This window comes from Narcine bancroftii, chromosome 2 (genome assembly GCF_036971445.1).
Source record: "Narcine bancroftii isolate sNarBan1 chromosome 2, sNarBan1.hap1, whole genome shotgun sequence".
Lineage (NCBI taxonomy): Eukaryota > Metazoa > Chordata > Chondrichthyes > Torpediniformes > Narcinidae > Narcine > Narcine bancroftii.
In genome coordinates, this window is record NC_091470.1 from 245,873,704 (window position 1) to 245,891,921 (window position 18,218).

At 35.1% G+C, this 18,218-nt stretch overlaps 2 protein-coding genes across 10 annotated transcripts in view; one reads left to right on the plus strand and one right to left on the minus strand.

The window, feature by feature from the left end:
* Positions 1-18,218, plus strand: part of fbxl2 (F-box and leucine-rich repeat protein 2) — a 322,097-nt gene that overhangs the window by 294,182 nt on the left and 9,697 nt on the right. The gene's annotated exons all lie outside the window — the stretch shown is intronic.
* Positions 1-18,218, minus strand: part of LOC138755199 (upstream-binding protein 1-like) — a 131,663-nt gene that overhangs the window by 14,175 nt on the left and 99,270 nt on the right. For 6 of the 8 annotated variants that reach the window (XM_069920729.1, XM_069920732.1, XM_069920734.1 and 3 more), the window contains 4 exons: positions 14,663-14,773; positions 9,881-9,988; positions 4,071-4,162; positions 3,023-3,077 (listed from right to left, as the gene is read on the minus strand). In XM_069920729.1, the coding sequence (XP_069776830.1) occupies positions 3,023-3,077; positions 4,071-4,162; positions 9,881-9,988; positions 14,663-14,773 (366 nt within the window). The remainder of the gene's footprint in view (positions 1-3,022; positions 3,078-4,070; positions 4,163-9,880; positions 9,989-14,662; positions 14,774-18,218) is intronic. The other 2 variants (XM_069920731.1, XM_069920733.1) reach the window with 1 other exon arrangement.

The window sequence follows — 18,218 nt, forward strand, 5'->3', positions numbered from 1 at the left end:
TGTCACATGTAATACAATAAAAAGCTTTGTTTTGCATGTGATCCAGATAGGTCAATTCATACAGTTGGTTGTGCATGATGTAGAGAAGTAGTGACAGAGAAGAGAGTAGTGTTACAAGAGTCAAATTATGCAGGGTTCAAAAAAAAAGTACAAAAATTGAAAATAGAGAAAAATAGTCTTAACAGTGCAAGGGCATTTTTTTTGCCACTATGAGATCCATTTAAGAATCTGGTAACAGCAGGAAAGAAACTGTCTTTGAAACTCAAGGTTAGAATAAAGTGAATTCTCAGTCATTTTCTCAGTGTACAAAATTCTGGAATCAGAATGCATAGATTTCAGTCAAGAGAGGAGAGGTTTCAGTGCATCAGACAGCAATTTCTTCAGATGGTGGACCATGTCTGGAACAAGCCATCAGAGGAGGTCGCAGAAGCAGCAACAGTTTTGACATTCAAAGGGTATTGAACAAAAGCAAGCAAATGGAACTTGGACAGCATGGATGAGCTGGCCAAAGGGCTACGTCATGCTGATTGACATGGAATAAACTCGATTCACAGATTTCAGCAGGGAAAGGACCTATGAACAATCTTATTTCAGGTTCTAAAGATATGGACAATAACATTTAACAGAGCAGTGACTTTGGTCCAATCATCCTCAATTGCGCAATCAATAATATCCAAGTCGGGATATTCACTGAAGTTCAATTCTATTTTCAAGTCCCCTAATCAGATGAAAAAGCCTGTGCTTGCATACAACAAAATATGGATAAAATTCTAGAATGGGCTAAAAATGTTGCCAATGGCCAATTAACTACCTATTTTTGATATCCAGTCCATATCATAATTGACCAGTAACTCAACTGGACTAGCCACATAGTATAGCTATCCAAGCAGGTGGAGATCCTGTAGTGTCATGACTCACCTCCCGACATAAATAACCCATCAACCATTGACAACACGCATGTTGGGAATGTGATGCAATACTCTCCACTCACTTGGATTAATGCATCTCCCAAAACTCTCAAGGTCAATACCCTCCATGTCAAAGCAACTCACTTGAATAATCCTCCCAAACACTCACTTCTTTCAGCATTCGGACATAGTGGTTGCAGCGTGTACTATCTATAAAATGCACAACGTTTCAAAAAGCCATTTCAACACCTCTTCGTTTAATAGTGGGTAACCCATGAAGTTGCATACCATCCTGACGAGGAAATTTGCTGCCCGTCATTCAGCATTGATAGGTTGAAACCAGTTTCCTATCCAGCACCACAATGAGTGGACCTGCACAAGAATGACTCCAGTGGTCCAAGTCAGCAGCTTACCTCCAATGCCAATTATATAACAATTTACAGTACGGAAACAGGCCATATCGACCCTTCTAGTCCGCACCCATTTACGTGAAACTCCATTACTTCCACCTATTATGTATGAACAAAAAAAGGTCTTGCCAATGACACCCATGAATCAAGAAAAAAAGGTGGATTTTCAAAATTGGAGTTAATTCATGTAAAATTAAATGGGAGAGGAGAACATGATATCAAACTGACCACTAGACAACAGAATAGGCTAGAAAGCAATAAATAAAAACTAATAAATGGATATCTTTTGAAATTTCTATAGGTTTTGAAATTATTAATCTGAAAGTCATTTATCTGAAATATTCATGGTTTATTTCCCCAAAAATGTGCCTGACCTGTTGAGTATTTAAAATAGCTTTACTCACTCAGCATTTAGATTTTTTATTGCTTTGAAATATTTTGAATGTTAGGAATCAGTAAAACGAACCCTCAGTAACCCTCAATACAAAGAAAAATAGGTTTGGATTTTCAACATGGTTAACTGTAGGTTAATTGGAAAAAGAAGAAAAAAACTACATGCCAGAAATCAGAAATAAAGACAGAAAATAGTGGAAATACTCAAATCAAGCATCTGTACGAAACAAAATTAGCACCAGATTTTTTTTAACCTTTATAATCAGACTGAAAAGAAAAAAGCTTGAGTGATACAAACTCATCAATTTGAAATATTACCCCTTTATCGCTCCAGATGCTATTTTCATTATTTAAAAAAACAAATTTACTATGTAATATTGTTTGTTTATTGCATAATGCTGAATTCCAATGTAATATTTTCTTCTATCAAAGTTTTTCATGCAAATGATGTGATTTGGCATGTTTTCACTATGCCGCTGAACATTTATTCAGCAAATAGCCTACTTTTCTCCATTTCTCCAAATATTGATTAATTGGAATCCTATTGCTGAATTGAAGTCCAGTTTAATTCAAACAAACAAATCCATTTTTTAAAGTAAAAAGAAAAATCAGACTTGGTAAATGAAGTTACCATTCTCTACCATTGCAGGAACACTTATTCTGTGTTATCATTCAGAATTCTGCATTGTACAGTTACCATAAATATTCTAGTGTCCAGTGCAAGCCAAATGATCTCATCCACCATTTAAACAAAATCTGAAAGTATGCTTGGCCCTGCTGGACATACATTTGCTTAAAAGAATAGCCAATATTAAAAGTAATGTTTTAACCACTCTCAATCTACTCTTTAAAGAAATCCCATCTCTGAGGATAGTAGTACCTCAATATTCTATATATTCAATCAAAAATCAAATATTATCTAGAGGTCAAAGATTTTAGTACTAACTCTCAGAATAGATCTTCAAAAGTCTTAACAGCTATTGAAGAAATAATTTGTGCAGAGCTGAATATTTTCCCAGTTCATCGTTGATACTTTCAAGCTTTTTTTTGCAGGATGCTGTGTAAATAAAAGCAATCCTAGGCAGCAAGAGCAAGAAAGTTTTGCCAATGTAAATAATTAAATTTATTCTGTAAGCCCACAGACCTTAGCCCACATTCAATGGACAAATCTAATCCATGCTGTGAACTATTAAAAGCAGACAAGGTATTACTTCCATAACCAAAATTAATATTTACTTTTTGATAAAGGTAAACTGTCCATTGCCCACCAGAAGTAATCTTCTATCTTTACTGCTGAGGGGAGACACATACCTCCACTACAAACTGTGGTGTCCCTTCTCCTTGATGATTTGGTGAAGAGGAGTTACTGCAAAACAACAGCATTTATGAGGTGCAGTTCCAACTTCACACACTTTATTTTAAAAAAAGAGCTTAATTTCTGTACTGCCCACTTTTGAATGAGTATTTTAATGTGTTAAGCAAACCAAAACTAACATTTAGATATTGTGATTGCAGATAATGCAAAGTTTGGTGGTGGTGTAGTGTAAAAGATTGTTGTCATTTACAACAAGATCTTGACAGTATGAAGAGTTTGTCAGAGAAATGGCAGATGGAGTTTAATCTGGATAAGTGTGGTGATGCACGGGATGATTGAACTCAAAAACAGAGTATGTAGTTAATGGCAGGATTCTAAAAAGTGTGGAGGAACAGAGAGAACTTGAGGTTCAGGTCTATAGATCCCTAAAGGTTGCCACACAAGTTGAAAGGGTAATTAAGAAGGCTTTTGGTGTGTTGGCCTTCATTAATCAGGGAAATCGAGTTTGAGTCGTGAGGTAACATTGCAGCTCAAAAAACTCCTATTGTACCACACTTGAAGTATTTAGTTCTAGTCACATCATTACAAGGATGTTACCTGAATTGGAGAATATATCATATGAAGGTTGACAGAGCTAGAGGGCTTTTCTCCCAAGGATGAAAGGTGACTTGATAGAGAGATACAAAATTATGAGGGGCCTAGAGAGGGTGTTCAGCCATCACCTTTTCCCCGAGGCGTCAATAGCAAATACCGAGTGGAGAAAAATTTAGGGGAGATGTCAGATGTAGGTTTTTTTTTTAAACTCAAGATTGTTGTGTGCCTGGAATGCATTGCTCGTGGTGGTGGTGGAGGTTGTTGTTGCAATGGTGACATTCAAAAGACTCTTAGATATAGGTGAGAAAAATAGAGACAGGGAAAAATTAGATTAATGTATAGTAAGTTTACATAGGTTGGCACAACATCATGGGCTGGTGGGTCTGTACTGTGTTGGAATGTTCTGTTTATTCTTAATGCAACATTATTAAACTATCGGCATCACTGTACCTGTCAGGAACATTGTAAGCAGCAACTGGTGCAAATGTTGGAGTGGTTGAAGGACTGCTGTTCACATATGCATTGTCAGGCCAAGGGGAGCACTGTAGCATAAAAAATAGATTAGGACTTGATATTCTTAATGAAAATTACAGATAAATTGATGTACTGTGCATGGGAGGAAAGAGTTGATAATTGAACACGTTTCCAAATGTAAATGATACATTGCTAAGGATAGCTAAAGGAAAGGATCAAATCTCCTGTTTGGCAAGTAATGTGAAAAATTGCTACTGCATGACATACAAAAAGGTAGATTCCAAACTCTTCATGCAACACCACAGAAAATGCTATATAAATATATATTTCAACAATTGTCTGGCTGCATAATGTTAACTTCAATCACAAGATCTTGCTTAAACAAAGAATTAAGGAAAGGAAAACACTACAATTTAATTTCTGAACAAAATAGTTTTAGTATCATTTAACAGTTCAAACAAAGGATTAAATCAATTAACATTCAATTCTTAAGTTATTTAACGATTGTTTTTCATATTCATCATCATTGAACATTAGTTAATGCTCATATCTGTACCCAGATGTTCCCAAAATAGAAAAATATAATGTAGACTGCCCGCTAATTAGCATGCTGCATTTCATTTTCATGATTCATGTTAGAAGTTAAATACAAGACACCTTTTTTGACGAATTTGGACATTGTTACAATATAGAAATGCACCCATTCAAATAATTGGAAGTGGCTGAACTGTTCTGATATTCACCATGAAGGGAAATTGCCAGAAGGCAATCTCCTGAATTTGGGAATTCAAACAGAAATTTTGCATTATTTATGTCCTTTGCCCTAATGAATTGAAAATGTAAGCAGAAATCAACGATAGATAATTTCCAAAGTTTGGGTACCAAATGTACACTTTCATAAAGAATAAGTCTGCATTTATTTGGTTCCTCATGATATTCCCAGAAGCTTAAATCTATTACAAAAGTCAGTGAATTATTTTTCATTTGCAGTCAAAAATTGTAGAAATATATATCAGTCAATTAATTAGGCATTCAAGATTTGTAGACAACAAAAAGAGATATAACATTCTGTTAATTTATTTTTGTTCACGTGCTTAAACAATGACGCAATAGCCAAGAAATTAGGGGAAACTCCTTGTTGTTCTTAAAATACTGACATGGAACTTCTTCACATTGACCTACATGATGAAATTTTAAACTGTCAATTTTAAGACATATCAAAATATAACAGTTCTTGAAATATGGCTTCATAGTGTCAGGCAGAACAGCACTCAAAGGCAAAAAGCAATCTGCTGGAGGTACTCAGTGACTCAAGCAGCATTAGTGGGGGAGGAGTGAAGAAACCGTTGTCACTCAAGCTCCAAACCAGTCTTTCCCCGCCACACCCATTGGAAGCTCGGCACACTGAATTCCTCCAGCAGCTTGTTTTTTGAACCAGATCCCAGCAGCTGCAGTTTTCTGCATCTACAACATACAGAGTCCTGAAATGGGACTTGAACATTCATCCATCAAGTAGAGAATACTATCACTCAAGATCTGTCGAACAGAGAAGCAATGACTGTTCCGGTGAATGTAAAAGACTCCATACTTCACATTATTCTTCAAAGCTATTTTTCTGCAACACATTATACCTTAGCTGGAACAAACAGCATCATCCTTCCATGAAGCAAATCTAATAATCATTATCAGCTCCAATTTCAAAATGATTGGCATGGATTTTTTTCTCCCTTTTTCCCTTAAAGGGTCCATTTTCTCTTCATCACAATTTGTAGTCCCAGATAGGATAGATATTCCACAAAGCAAATAAAAGTACATTTACAGAGAGCAGATCCAACCAGACATTTCTTCCCTCCCTGATGTGCGTGGGGAAAAGAAAAGCTATACAAGCTTTAGAAATCCTGAAGGATTCAGGGGACATTTTTATCTATAAATTTAATCTGTTTTAAACTCCAGTAACTGGAACTCACTGCCAGAGATAGTTTTGAAGTTGCATGCAATCACTAAGTTTAAGAGATATTCAGATGTGTTTAAATGGGCAATGTATATAGAAAGATAGAGGATAATTGGCATTAATGTAGAGGCAAGAAGGTTTGGCATGGATATGGTTGGCCAAATGCCCTGCTTCAGTGCTTATACAACAATGATTCTATAACCCAACAAGGACAATCAGTGTTTTATTGATTTGTTGTACAATGAAGAACTGCATGTTCATTTATGATAGGTGTGATTTTGTGCAGTTTATCATCAGTGTTTGATTTACTATAAATCAGTGGTTTTCACTTTTTCTTTCCACTCACATACTATCTTAAGTAATCCCTATGCCATAGGTGCTCTGTGATTAGTAAGGGATTACTTAAGGTGATATGTGAGTGGAAAGAAAACAATTGAAAATCACTATTTTAATTGTACCTAACTGACTCGTTATGTGCATGGTTTCATAACTCCAATGGAAATTGGCCAATGACAATTTTTCTCAAGCAAAATATTTCAGTAACAATTGTGTCTAGAGTAATGGTTCTCAATCTTTTTCCCCCACTCACATACCACCTTAAGTAATCCTTTACTAATCACAGAGCACCTATTGCACTTAAAATAGTATGTGCGTGGAAAGAAAAATTTTGAAAACCACTGCTTTAAATCAAAAGTTGAAAGATAGGATAATACAGCTTAAAAAGAATGGCTACAAGAACTCACAATTCCTTTTCTTTCTTAATATTAACCTGCATGGAATTCCTTGAAACAAGTTTCCAGATCATCAATGAAAATGAAGTATGCCAATGCTCTTGCACTTTCAACACCATTAAAAATACCCAATTACTCAACTTTTAAGACTCAGGTTCCCAGGCCGAACATTATACCAAAACAGTAATGTTCATAACAGAACATGCAATTTCAGATCTTAGGTCATAAATCATAATTACTTGGCCATGTTATTCTGTTGGTCACTTTACTATTTTCTTAACCTCCAAATTAACAATTAATTTTTCTCTCCCCACATCAATTTTTCCATTAAAATAACCAACAAAAGATAGTGCATTTCTTAAGACAAGAAATCACCTGCTTTAAAATGGAATGCCAATTAGCCAAGGGCAGAAAAAAATTCAGCTAAAGCTGTAGACAGTAATGTTGAAGATATTAAAAATATTTTTCCTGCACCTTTTTCTATTTCTTAAAGTAACCGTCTTAAATCTCTTTTAAATATGCATTGACTACAATTCTTTACCCCTACTAATGACCTAGTTTCTTTTCCAATCCTTACATTTTCAGATATCCAAATGTTCAACTTTCACATTTTTCGAGATGAAACTTCAGGCTGCAGTGTGCTAGAAAATTAATCGAATGCACATTGAAGGGCTCCACACCCGCCGAATTAGAAGCATAGGGTCAGAAATATGGTCAAAATAGCAGGAAGGAGACTGGCACTTGACTTTATATGTAAACTAAAGACATAGGGCAAGCTGCAATTAAATGCAATCATAAGGGTGTTATTTAAATAGTTTTTCTTAACCATAAGCTTTATGGAAAATGATACTTTTAGCCTTTTTTGGGAACTTGCTAATTCGCCGGAAAGAAATGGCATCTTACTTTGATGTTAATGGCTAGTTTGATCACTCTTGCATCATAAAATAAAATCTCATTCGTTCCACTGCACATTTCCATGAACAACATTTTTTTGTTTTGCTTTCTCTATTGCCCTATCTCTCCTGTCTTTTTTTTGTCAATCTAAGGTTAAATTTACCCCCTTTAATGTACTTGCCATCTTTTAAAAAAAATATTAATTTTTCTGTTGCCAGCAAATCCACATTTTTTGCTCAGCTCTAATTTCCCTTGAGTAGATGGTGATGAGCCACTTTCTTGAATTCTTGTAGTTGTCCCTGTTGTCTTCTTCACTCAGGACCAAATTAGCCTTTACATTTTAATTGTCTGCTATATTCACTGCTGACGTTTACATAAATCTGAGCGAAATTGCTTCGAATTTAAAGATACAGGTACAACCCGAGAGGCTCTGCAAACTATCATCAACAATTCCCCAACTGCATGTTCTGAAACAAACATTATTCAACATTGTGTTATCACTAGTGCATTCAAGCTGCTGCACATTTGAAGGAAACGGATAGTGACCTTAATTCCTTTAAATAAAGACTTTGCCTCTTCAAGCAGATTTCTTTTGTTCCAAGTCAAGTTGCAAGAAACAAAAAAAAAATTGAAGCAGCAATCTGGACAAAACCCTTCATTGGGACACTATCTTTGAGAGTCTGAAATGAACAATGGCAAGGTTTTGCAGGCACCGTAGGCAGGAACCAGCATGCAATTTGCTTCTGGTTCTTAAAAAACCCTTCCTATTAACATGCAATGACTGCAGCTAAGGGAACAACCTGGTAAGTTATCCTAAGAATTTCAGGAATCAGCCATGTTTAAAAAGAGACCTGAGTCACATGCAAGATTGGAATTTTGTGAACTGGGGAAAAATATTGCCCATTGGCTCCTATTTTAGTAATTCTCTGGCATGAACATTGAATTCAATTTGCTTTATAAACATTTGAGTTTTTGACCCCCAGGTGTAAAGAAATAGAAGACAATATATCCACAGTCAAATTCTTGATCTCTTAAATGAACTTTGCAAATATACCAAAAATGTTACTTCTACTTAAAATGATGCTGTGGGTTAAAAATGATTTCAAACCTGGAGTATGGATTCAAGCAAGTTTAAAATTCTCTATGAAAAGAGAATACAGAACAAATTAATCAAATATTTCCTAAATTAACAAGCACCCTGCCAAAATATTTGTGTCTGTGCAAGGGCATGTCAGCTACTCCGGGATAGAAAAGGATTAATAGCACAAAGAGCTAACAGCATTTGAAAAAGCTAGGAAAATAAAAGGCAAAAAAAATTAAAATAAAAAAGAACCCCAAATTGAACAATTTTTTTTTTTTTTTTTTTTTTTTACAGTGAATTACAAGTTTAAATTATTCCACTATTCACTTGTTAAATTATGCAAAATCTTTCCATAATTTAGGCCACAAAAACCCAAGTAAACATTAATCTCAATACAGATAGCATTTGAGATGAGGGGAGGGGGAAGAGAGAAAGGGGAGCAAAATATTAATACAGACAGTCCTCGGGTTACGAACGAGTCTGTCTTTAAGTTGAATTTGTATGCAAGTCGAAACAGGTACATACAGTTCTTATTTAGCATCAGTTAGTCAAATGTGACCTTTTGAGGCATGGTTGCGAGGGTAAATAAGAGAAAATTTTAAGCCAAATACAAAGTTACACACTCAACAATGTTAACGGCAATGTGATCCGACTTAAAATGGCGGGTGGCATTCTCCTCGAGCCGATGAATGGCTGAAGCCACTTGTAGTCCATTCGTAAATATGTGTTATCCATAAGTTGGACGTTCTTAACCCGGGGACTTCCTGTACCATATTAAAGAGTTCAACAAATCCTCAACAGTAATTTCCCCCTAACATTTTTATTTCAAACTATTGTTAAAAAGTGTCTGTCAATTTGAACACATAAATGATGATGATTAAGATTATTCAAATTATATGTAACAGACTAGAAACATTTTTGTGGCCTGAGGAAAAAGAGCTCCTGTATCAGGTGTTAGATTTAGGAGTTAAGGACATTAAGTTGAAAATTTTGCATAAAACATCCAAAGTAAGTCCTTTCACAATGAAAAGTATTATATGATGGTAAAGCATAATCCTATATCTAACACTTTGATTGTATTCTTGCACAAGCAGCCTTGTACAACAAAAAGGTAAGCAGAAGTCCTTACACTGCCTCGCTTTGCCAGAGAATCACCGCAGTCTGCTGGCAAAGTCCGCTTGGTGGACTTTTTCTGCTCATGTTCAAGTGCATCTTCAATAATAGGCTCAAGCCTCATCTGGACAGACACCAAAGACTAGGATCAATTTATACAGTACATCATGAGATCATGAGCACATCACCTAGCAGTGTAAGCATTTCTTTAACATGAACTATTTTTATAAAGTTCAATTTTCATATGGAAAACAGAATCATTATAGATCTTTAACTTGCACTTCAGATTCTATGAATCGAATCTCTCATCAACAAGTCTACCATTGACATGGAATTCTAGTTTCAATGGAAGAAATTCTGTTTTTGCCTATATCTGGCTTTGTCTTGGCATAATTAGATGCAAAAGCACCTCCAAAAAATTCAGACATCCTGAACATCCTCTTAAAACACTAAAATTAGAATAAACTAAGTTTAGATTTAACTTAAAAACTTCATTGCTTAGGATCGAAAGACAACAGCAAGATTTCAGAAATAGCTAAATTTCTCAGATATATTTTCTCATTTGTTCCAACAGTTGTAACTTTTTATGCCAATATTAAGGATCTTGGGAAAATAGAGTATCTCAAAATCAGTGATAAAATACATACTTTCTTCCATATACAATGGTGGAGTTAAATACATATTTTTGTACAACATACAGAAAATAAATCACCCATTATGTCAAAGGAAGCACAATTCAACAAGCCTGTTGTTGGATCATATTAAAACTGCCACCAGTTGGTTTAAATCATTTGTAAATCCTGCATGGTTTTTTAAAAAATACAATCTTGTGATCAAAAATCACCCTTCTAATTTGGAAAGTTCTACTCTTAATATTTTTGTACTAGGATGTACACATCATCAGTTTCTTAATTCCCAGAAAGAAATTCTCTTTTAATTTGTCCATTTAAAAACCAAACTAATTGGTGAAATTAAACACACAAATTATGAGCTCAAGAACTTGAAAACTGTATCCTTTTGGTTTATGAGTATGCTATTTCTCTTTTCCTCAGACATTCTAAAGGTTTGTTCTCCATTTAGCCAAATAAAATTCCACTGGACCACAGTGGTAAGGACAATTATCCTAAAAGTATTCCCCAAGTTTTTGACATTTATCAAAAAAAGCAGATCCCACGACAGCCCTCTCCTATGTACCCAATGTAATCCTCACAAAATCAAACACAAATGAATAAATACATTAAAATGTTTATGTACCTAAAGAAAAATATGAGTTTTGAAACTACAGTACAACTCTAATCACCCAATGGTTCTACATCTGGCTCACCAATACTTGACTCACCCTTTTCACTTACTAGGGCCCCTGGTTTATGCATTTACTTTCAACTTTCTCATTCACCTGAAAATATATCATACTGTACAATATCTAAAAAAAATTAGAGTGTTGAAGCATTGATAGCAATAATATTCAGAAAATCTGCCAATCCAGTCGGTAAATCTAGTGCACATGGGATTATCAGAGATGATGGTTTGTGATGGTTTTGGCATCACAAGGGGCAGCTGTGTAAATAATGACAGCTCTCTATTAGAACACTGTACAACAGGAGCCACTTGACACAAGTGGTCTGGAAACAGATCAGAGTATTCACATCTTCTGTACAACATGTATACAGTCATCCGTTGCTTAATGTCCACAGTACGGTCTGTGAAATAGGACCTTATGCAATTTGAATGTTGTGCAAACACCATAATTATATACTTAGGAACGCTATATGGGATACTGCAGTGTATCTGTAGACTTTTTATTTGTAAGTAGGGATCAGCGTGGGGACCGATACGGGGCTGTGGGGAGAGCACGGAGTAGTGGGAAATTTGTGGGGACCGACACAGGGCAGTAGGATCAGCGTGGGGATTGACACAGGGCTGTAGGGAGAGTGGAGCAGTGGGATCAGTGTGGGGATTGACACAGGGCTGTCGGGAGAGAGTGGAGCAGTGGGATCAGTGTGGGGACTGACATGGGGCTGTGGGGAGAGAGCAGGCCAGTCAGATAAGTATGGGTATACAGTATACAGTTTCCCATAGCTCGTGATCTCTTTTTCTAAATTGCTGCATGCAGATCTATGAATAAAGTGGATCAAGTGTTCTGAACATTAACACTGAAGGGAAGATGCACAAACTTAGCAATTTGATTCCACTGTGCCAGAGTACAGAGTAGATAATCCTTTATTCAAAGTTGTTCAAATGTACTTCTTCAAAGCAATTCCATGTGCACAACCATTAAATATCTACTAAAGCTACTTCTTAAAAACTGGTTAAAAAAATGGAGACAGAAAAATAGAAATAATTCTAGGTTTCCCCATTCAACAATAAACTTCTGCAAGCCAAAATGGAAGCTGGAATAAATTCCCAGATTCAAAATCAATATTAAAGCTACATGTTTACAAGAGACTTCAACTTGAATAACACTGAAATAATCACAAAAGCCTAATATTGAAAGTGTACTTTTTTAACATAAAAGTCAATCTGGCAAGTAAGAAATTCTGAAATACTCCAAGAAGAGATTCCTTCATACTTCGCAATACTGAAACAAAATTCCCGCATCTTCTGAAACTTTAACAGATCTTGAACCTGTATTAATCAAATCCCAAATGGGAAGTTATGTCACTCATTGTAAGCGACAGACAACACTCGTCTTTCAGGCATTAAGGCACTCATATAACCTTTGTTCAGATAAAAGTAACTATGTTCAAATTTCCAGAGATTTGACCTTTCCAGCAGCTTTGATAATCTGGGCATCTTTCCAAATTCAAAGTCGATAAATACCAAAATGAAGTGAACCATACTGTACTTCAGCAATATCAAATAGGTAAACGTTCAGTCCCTGAGACAGATTCTGAAATGACTCACATTTCATCAAATTCCAATAAAACCAAAAGATCAATTCCTTCAATCACCTCCAAAATAGTTAGCGGACCCTACCAAGACTGATGTATTTTAGGCACAGCCACAGATGAACATATATACATTGGTGTATACCAATCAGCTACCTTTTTAGTATTAGGAACATCACAAGAATTCAATCAGAAGAAACCTGACACTGCAAACCTGATATATATTGCATCAAAGTCATCAGGTACTATCAAACATTTAACATAATGGGGAAAACTGCATTATTACAGAGAGTAAAAGGAACTTTGAGTACAAATCAATGAAATGAATTGAAAACTGGCAAATGAAGGTAGCTGGGGTACAGTGAACAAATGAGGGGAAAAAGTGTCAGGAGTGTTCCATTATGGGTACAAAAGAAATGGTGCAAATTGAGTTGTCAAGCTTTTTTCAAAAATTAAGCTTACAAAATAGCAGAACTTGTCAGTCCATCAACACACCAAAGTTTTGCACAATTACAAAATGTGCCTAATGGCTCCAAAAGTAAAAAGAGTTTAACCTAATGGACATAATCCATTTATAGGATAGGTGAAAGGATTTTAACATACATTCAGAGCTTCAGTAAAATATGTGGGATCAGGAAACAAAGGTACACAATTGATGAATGTCCAATGGATAAAGTAGAAAAGGAAAGTAATAATGAAGGTGTGAACATTGATGTTCACTCAAGTTTGCTGGCAATGTACAATTAATATCACCAAGTCACTTTTCATGCAGGTGGTTGAATGTCAGGGCCTGAAGCAGCAGGTCAGCACAAGTTAATTTAATTCCCTATTGTAGACAAGGATACACATTAACTTGCAAAAACAAACAAGTGGACCTACAAAGATCTGTAAACAATTAAAAGGGCAGCTACAGAAATAAAAGCTTAAAATTAGGAAAAGACACACCAGGTATTCATAAGCATGTAAGATCTATAGTTGAATTTATGTCACATTGCATTAGAGGTGCAACCCAGAACAACAATCACATTTTTAATCGACTTTTAATGTTTTTTTTGTTTAAAAATAACTAAAAATTGAATGCATCTAGGTAAGCATAAAAATTCTTAAGATGAATGTGACCTGTCCAATTTTAAATACATTAAACATTGCTGTCCTGCTTAAGAAATTAAAACTGAGAATTAACTTAAGTAACGCTGATTTGGTTTTTGTGAGGGGAGAATTCGAACTTTACATTTTAAAAGATAAAATGGTTGAGAGTCTGCAGAAGCAGACCAAACAAGAATGACTGCGCAGCTGATTACCAGATGCAAAAGCCTTTTTACCCATCAATGTGACAAAAATCACAGCACAACATAATCCTATTTACAAAATTATCCTGAAAAATCCATCTTCAACTTGGACAGAATATCTTGGAGCTCAGATAAAAAATAAATCTCCTTTTTCTCAACAACTTTGGTACTTCCAAAACTGAGTCAACAGACTGTGATCCAGATGGAAGTTTAGATTGTGAAGAAAGGTGAACATTTTGAAAGATATAATGAATTTTGGAATATTCAGTTGTGTCCACAGAAAGGGTAACAGCAGTAGCAAAATATTTTCTTAACTTGCCTATATGGGCCAATTACACTTCCATTCTTGGTCACGACTTGCTAATTTTGTATAGTCATTGAAATTTAAAAAAAATTAATATCTAAAAAAAGTGTGAAATGAAAAGTTTAAAATAAAAACCAACATGATAAATGCAACAATGCATTTTTTGAAACACTTTCAAAAAAGACAATTTTGGGTTCTCTACATATCTGTCGGTCAGAATTATGGACAATTTGTGTATCCCAAATTGAAGAGAAAATGCACCTTCACTACCTGGATTCTTACTGCTCCTCCTTAACCTACACTTTCCTGTATTTTACCTCAGTCAGGATAGTTGTTTCATATGAAGGCTGATACTTTTCTTTTTCTTGAGGTGTTCGTTTCTCCATTTTTTCTCTGTCTGTTTTCTGTTTTCTGTCTGCTCCTTTTGGCTAGAAAGACAGAAAAGCTGAAATCCTGTAACTGAAAATTCAGGCAGTTAACTTAAACATTTGCATGTTAAGAATGATGCTAAAACAGGTTCTTTGGCCCACCAAGTCCATGCCAACCAAAGACCATCCATTTTCGCTAATCTTGCATTAATCCATTTCTTTGCCCCCCACCCCACCAAATCTCCCCAGATTCTGCCAATCACCCAACCACAGTGGACAATAAACTTTCAACTTGCACACCTTTGGGGCGTGGGAGCAAACCAGAGCACGAGAAAGCTCATGCAGTCCCAGGAAAAGTGTGTAAGCTCCTCACAGAGAGCAGACAGAGGGAAGGTCTCTGGTGCTGAGACCCATAACTCCACAAGGACTGCCAAATAATCCTTAAGGAAATACATCAGGATGGAAAAGAAAAAAAGTGTTGTCAAGCTTAAACACAAATCAGCATTGAATGAACTAATCAAAAAATTGAGATGGAGCAGGAACAAAATAATAGAATTCAGTACCAAATAGTAAATAAACTGGTTCAGGTTTTCTCCTTCTACATATGAAAAAAGAGAATGCCTTTTATCCAGATTTGATGAGTCTTTAGCCAAAGTCATGCAGACTACCAAAAAGCATGGTGTTATTTTGGGAAGAGGCCTAATGCCACATTCCTTTCCCACAATGTATGCACCACAAAACTTCAAGCCACTGGAGATATATCGTGCAGGAAAAGAACCAATTCTAATGTCAACTTAATAAAGATCAAATTACAGTCTTTGCTCTGATAAACAGATTTTCAGCCTAATTTTCCATATCATTGAAAAATGAAACCATGGTTAAAAACATAGGGTGGCCCAACTCGTCAAGGTTGTCCCTCGTCGCCAGCTCTATTTGCATTGGTCATCGAACCATTAGCTCAAGCTATTAGGCAAAATGAGAATATTAGAGGTATAAGGATAGCAGATGATGAAGATCAACTTATTTGCTGATGATGTTTTGATATATTTAACTCATCCGGAACGATCTTTAATTTATTTGTAAGTATGTTTAGAACAATATGGCAAATTATCAGGATATAAAGTGAATTGGAATAAAAGTGAAATATTACCAATTTCTGAGGCAAATTATGATCAGTGTAGACAAATTACTAAACTTCGTTAGACTGATAAAATTAAGTATTTAGGTATAATGATTGATGTAAATGTTAAATCATTGTATAATTTAAATTATGTACCGTTAATGAGAAAGATCAAAGCTGATTTGATTAAGTTGTCATTAATAGGTCAAGTAAATTGTATTAGGATGAATATTTTTCTGTGAATTCAGTATCCTTTTTAGTCGATTCCTTGTTTACTTCCGAAATCTTTTTTTCAGGATTTAAATAAAGTAGTACGAGAATTTTTATGGAAGGGAAAATTAGCTAGAGTAGCGATACATAAATTGACTTGGAAATACGCTTTGGGAGGTTTACAACTACCTCATTTTCAAAATTATTATGAAGCAGCTCCATTAAGATTTATTAACCATATGCTGGATGTATCATATCCCCCTAGTTGGGCTAAGGTAGAATTGGCTGGTATTTCTGAACCTTATTCACATCAATTGATACTTAAGTAGAATTCTGTTTTATTACAGAGATATAATGTACCGATTTTAAAATATTTGTTAGGGATTTGGACCAAAAGGAATTTATTGATAGGTACGAAAGGTAAAATATCAGTTCAAGCTCCAATATATCAAAATAAATTGATTCCTTTTTTGTTGAATAATAGATTTTTAAAGGAATGGCAGATTAAATGAATAAAATCGTTGCAAGATTGTTTTGAAGAGGGTAATTTTTTTATCGTTTAATCAACTTGGAGAGAAATTTGGAATTCCAGTGAATTCTTTATTTGTGTATTACCAAATTAGAGCATTAGTGTAAGATAATTTTGGAAGAGAAATGAAAATTCCTCAGTTAACAAAATTTGAGTTTATAATTTCTCATTCATTAAATAAGGGTTTTATTTCTGAGATGTATGCATTGTTGCAAGACACTATGGATAAAATAAATTTAGATAAATCTAGGATTAAATGGGAAAATGATTTAATTTGTGATATTAATCAGACCATTTAGGAGATGATGTGTTTTGATGGTGTGACTAAATAGCTTAATGTAAGATATAGTATGGTTAATTACAATTTTTTTGCATCAGTTGTATCTAACCCCCGAGAAGTTGAAAAAATATGTATTTAGTAATTCAGAGTTGTGTTTTAGATGTGGACTATGTGTAGGAACATTTTTACATTCTGTTTGGTTCTGGGATAAGGTTCAATCATTTTAGCATAAAATTAGGGAAGTTCTTCAAAAATTGTTAAAGATCCAATTTCTGTTAGATCCAAAAAAAATTTTGTTGGGTTCTATTGCCCCATTTACTGATTTGGGGTTAGATAAGTTTCAGCCAGCATTTCTTCATTGAGCATTGGCTGTAGCACGTAAATGTGTTGTGATTTCATGGAAAGATGAGGTCGAAGTAAATGTAACTCATTGGCATAATGAGTTGAGATCCTGTATTTATATGGAGAAAATAACATATCACTTGCATGATAATTATGATTTTTTAATTAAGATGTGGTCGCCTTATTTGAAATGTATAAGTTTAGTAATATCTTAAATTGTTGTATGTGTTTCTTTTTTATATTATGCACTTTGTAAAAGTTTTTCCCCTGAAAATATTAAATAAAGTTTAAAAAAACATAGGGTGGCCATTTCAAAGGAGGACATGGTCATAGGTTACCATATAATGTATATATGAGAGAGCGCATGAGAGTGCATGTGTGAGAGTGTGTGCATACACACATCAATACATGCAAATAGTGTGCTTGCAATACCATTTAAATTAAACAGTATTGCAAAGAGAGAGGGAGAGTCTGTGTGTGTGTGTGTGTGTGTGTGTGTGTGTGTGTGTGTGTAGAAATTCTGAGTTTTTGCATGCAGAGAGAGTTGAACAGTTTTTTTTCTCTGAGAGAGAGATAAGTTCTGCAGTTTTACAGTCAGCAGCAGCAGCTGGGACTGGAACAGGACAAGCTGGCAAGCTTGTGGAAAAAAACCATTTGGAAGGCTGATTGTGAGTTCTTAGTTCAGCCTGTTCAAAACCCTTGTGGTTCCTGCAAGAGGAAAGGACTGGCTGCTTAATGTTTCATTTAAAAAAGAGAAACAAAAAGGAACTCAGTGGTGACCTGAAAGCAAAGTTATTATCTGGAAAACCCTGATGGGGCAAGTTTCTTCGGCAAGACACTAACAAGGCTGATTAAAAGGGATCCGTTTGTGTCCAGGAACAACAAATCTCTCTCTGAAAACCAAGAAGAACCTTTTCTGAACTTACACATATTACATACGAGTGTGCTTAGAATTTAGAATTAGAAGGGGGTGAAGTTAATAGTAATAAGTTAGAGTTTGATCCTGTTTTCATGGTTAAAGAAA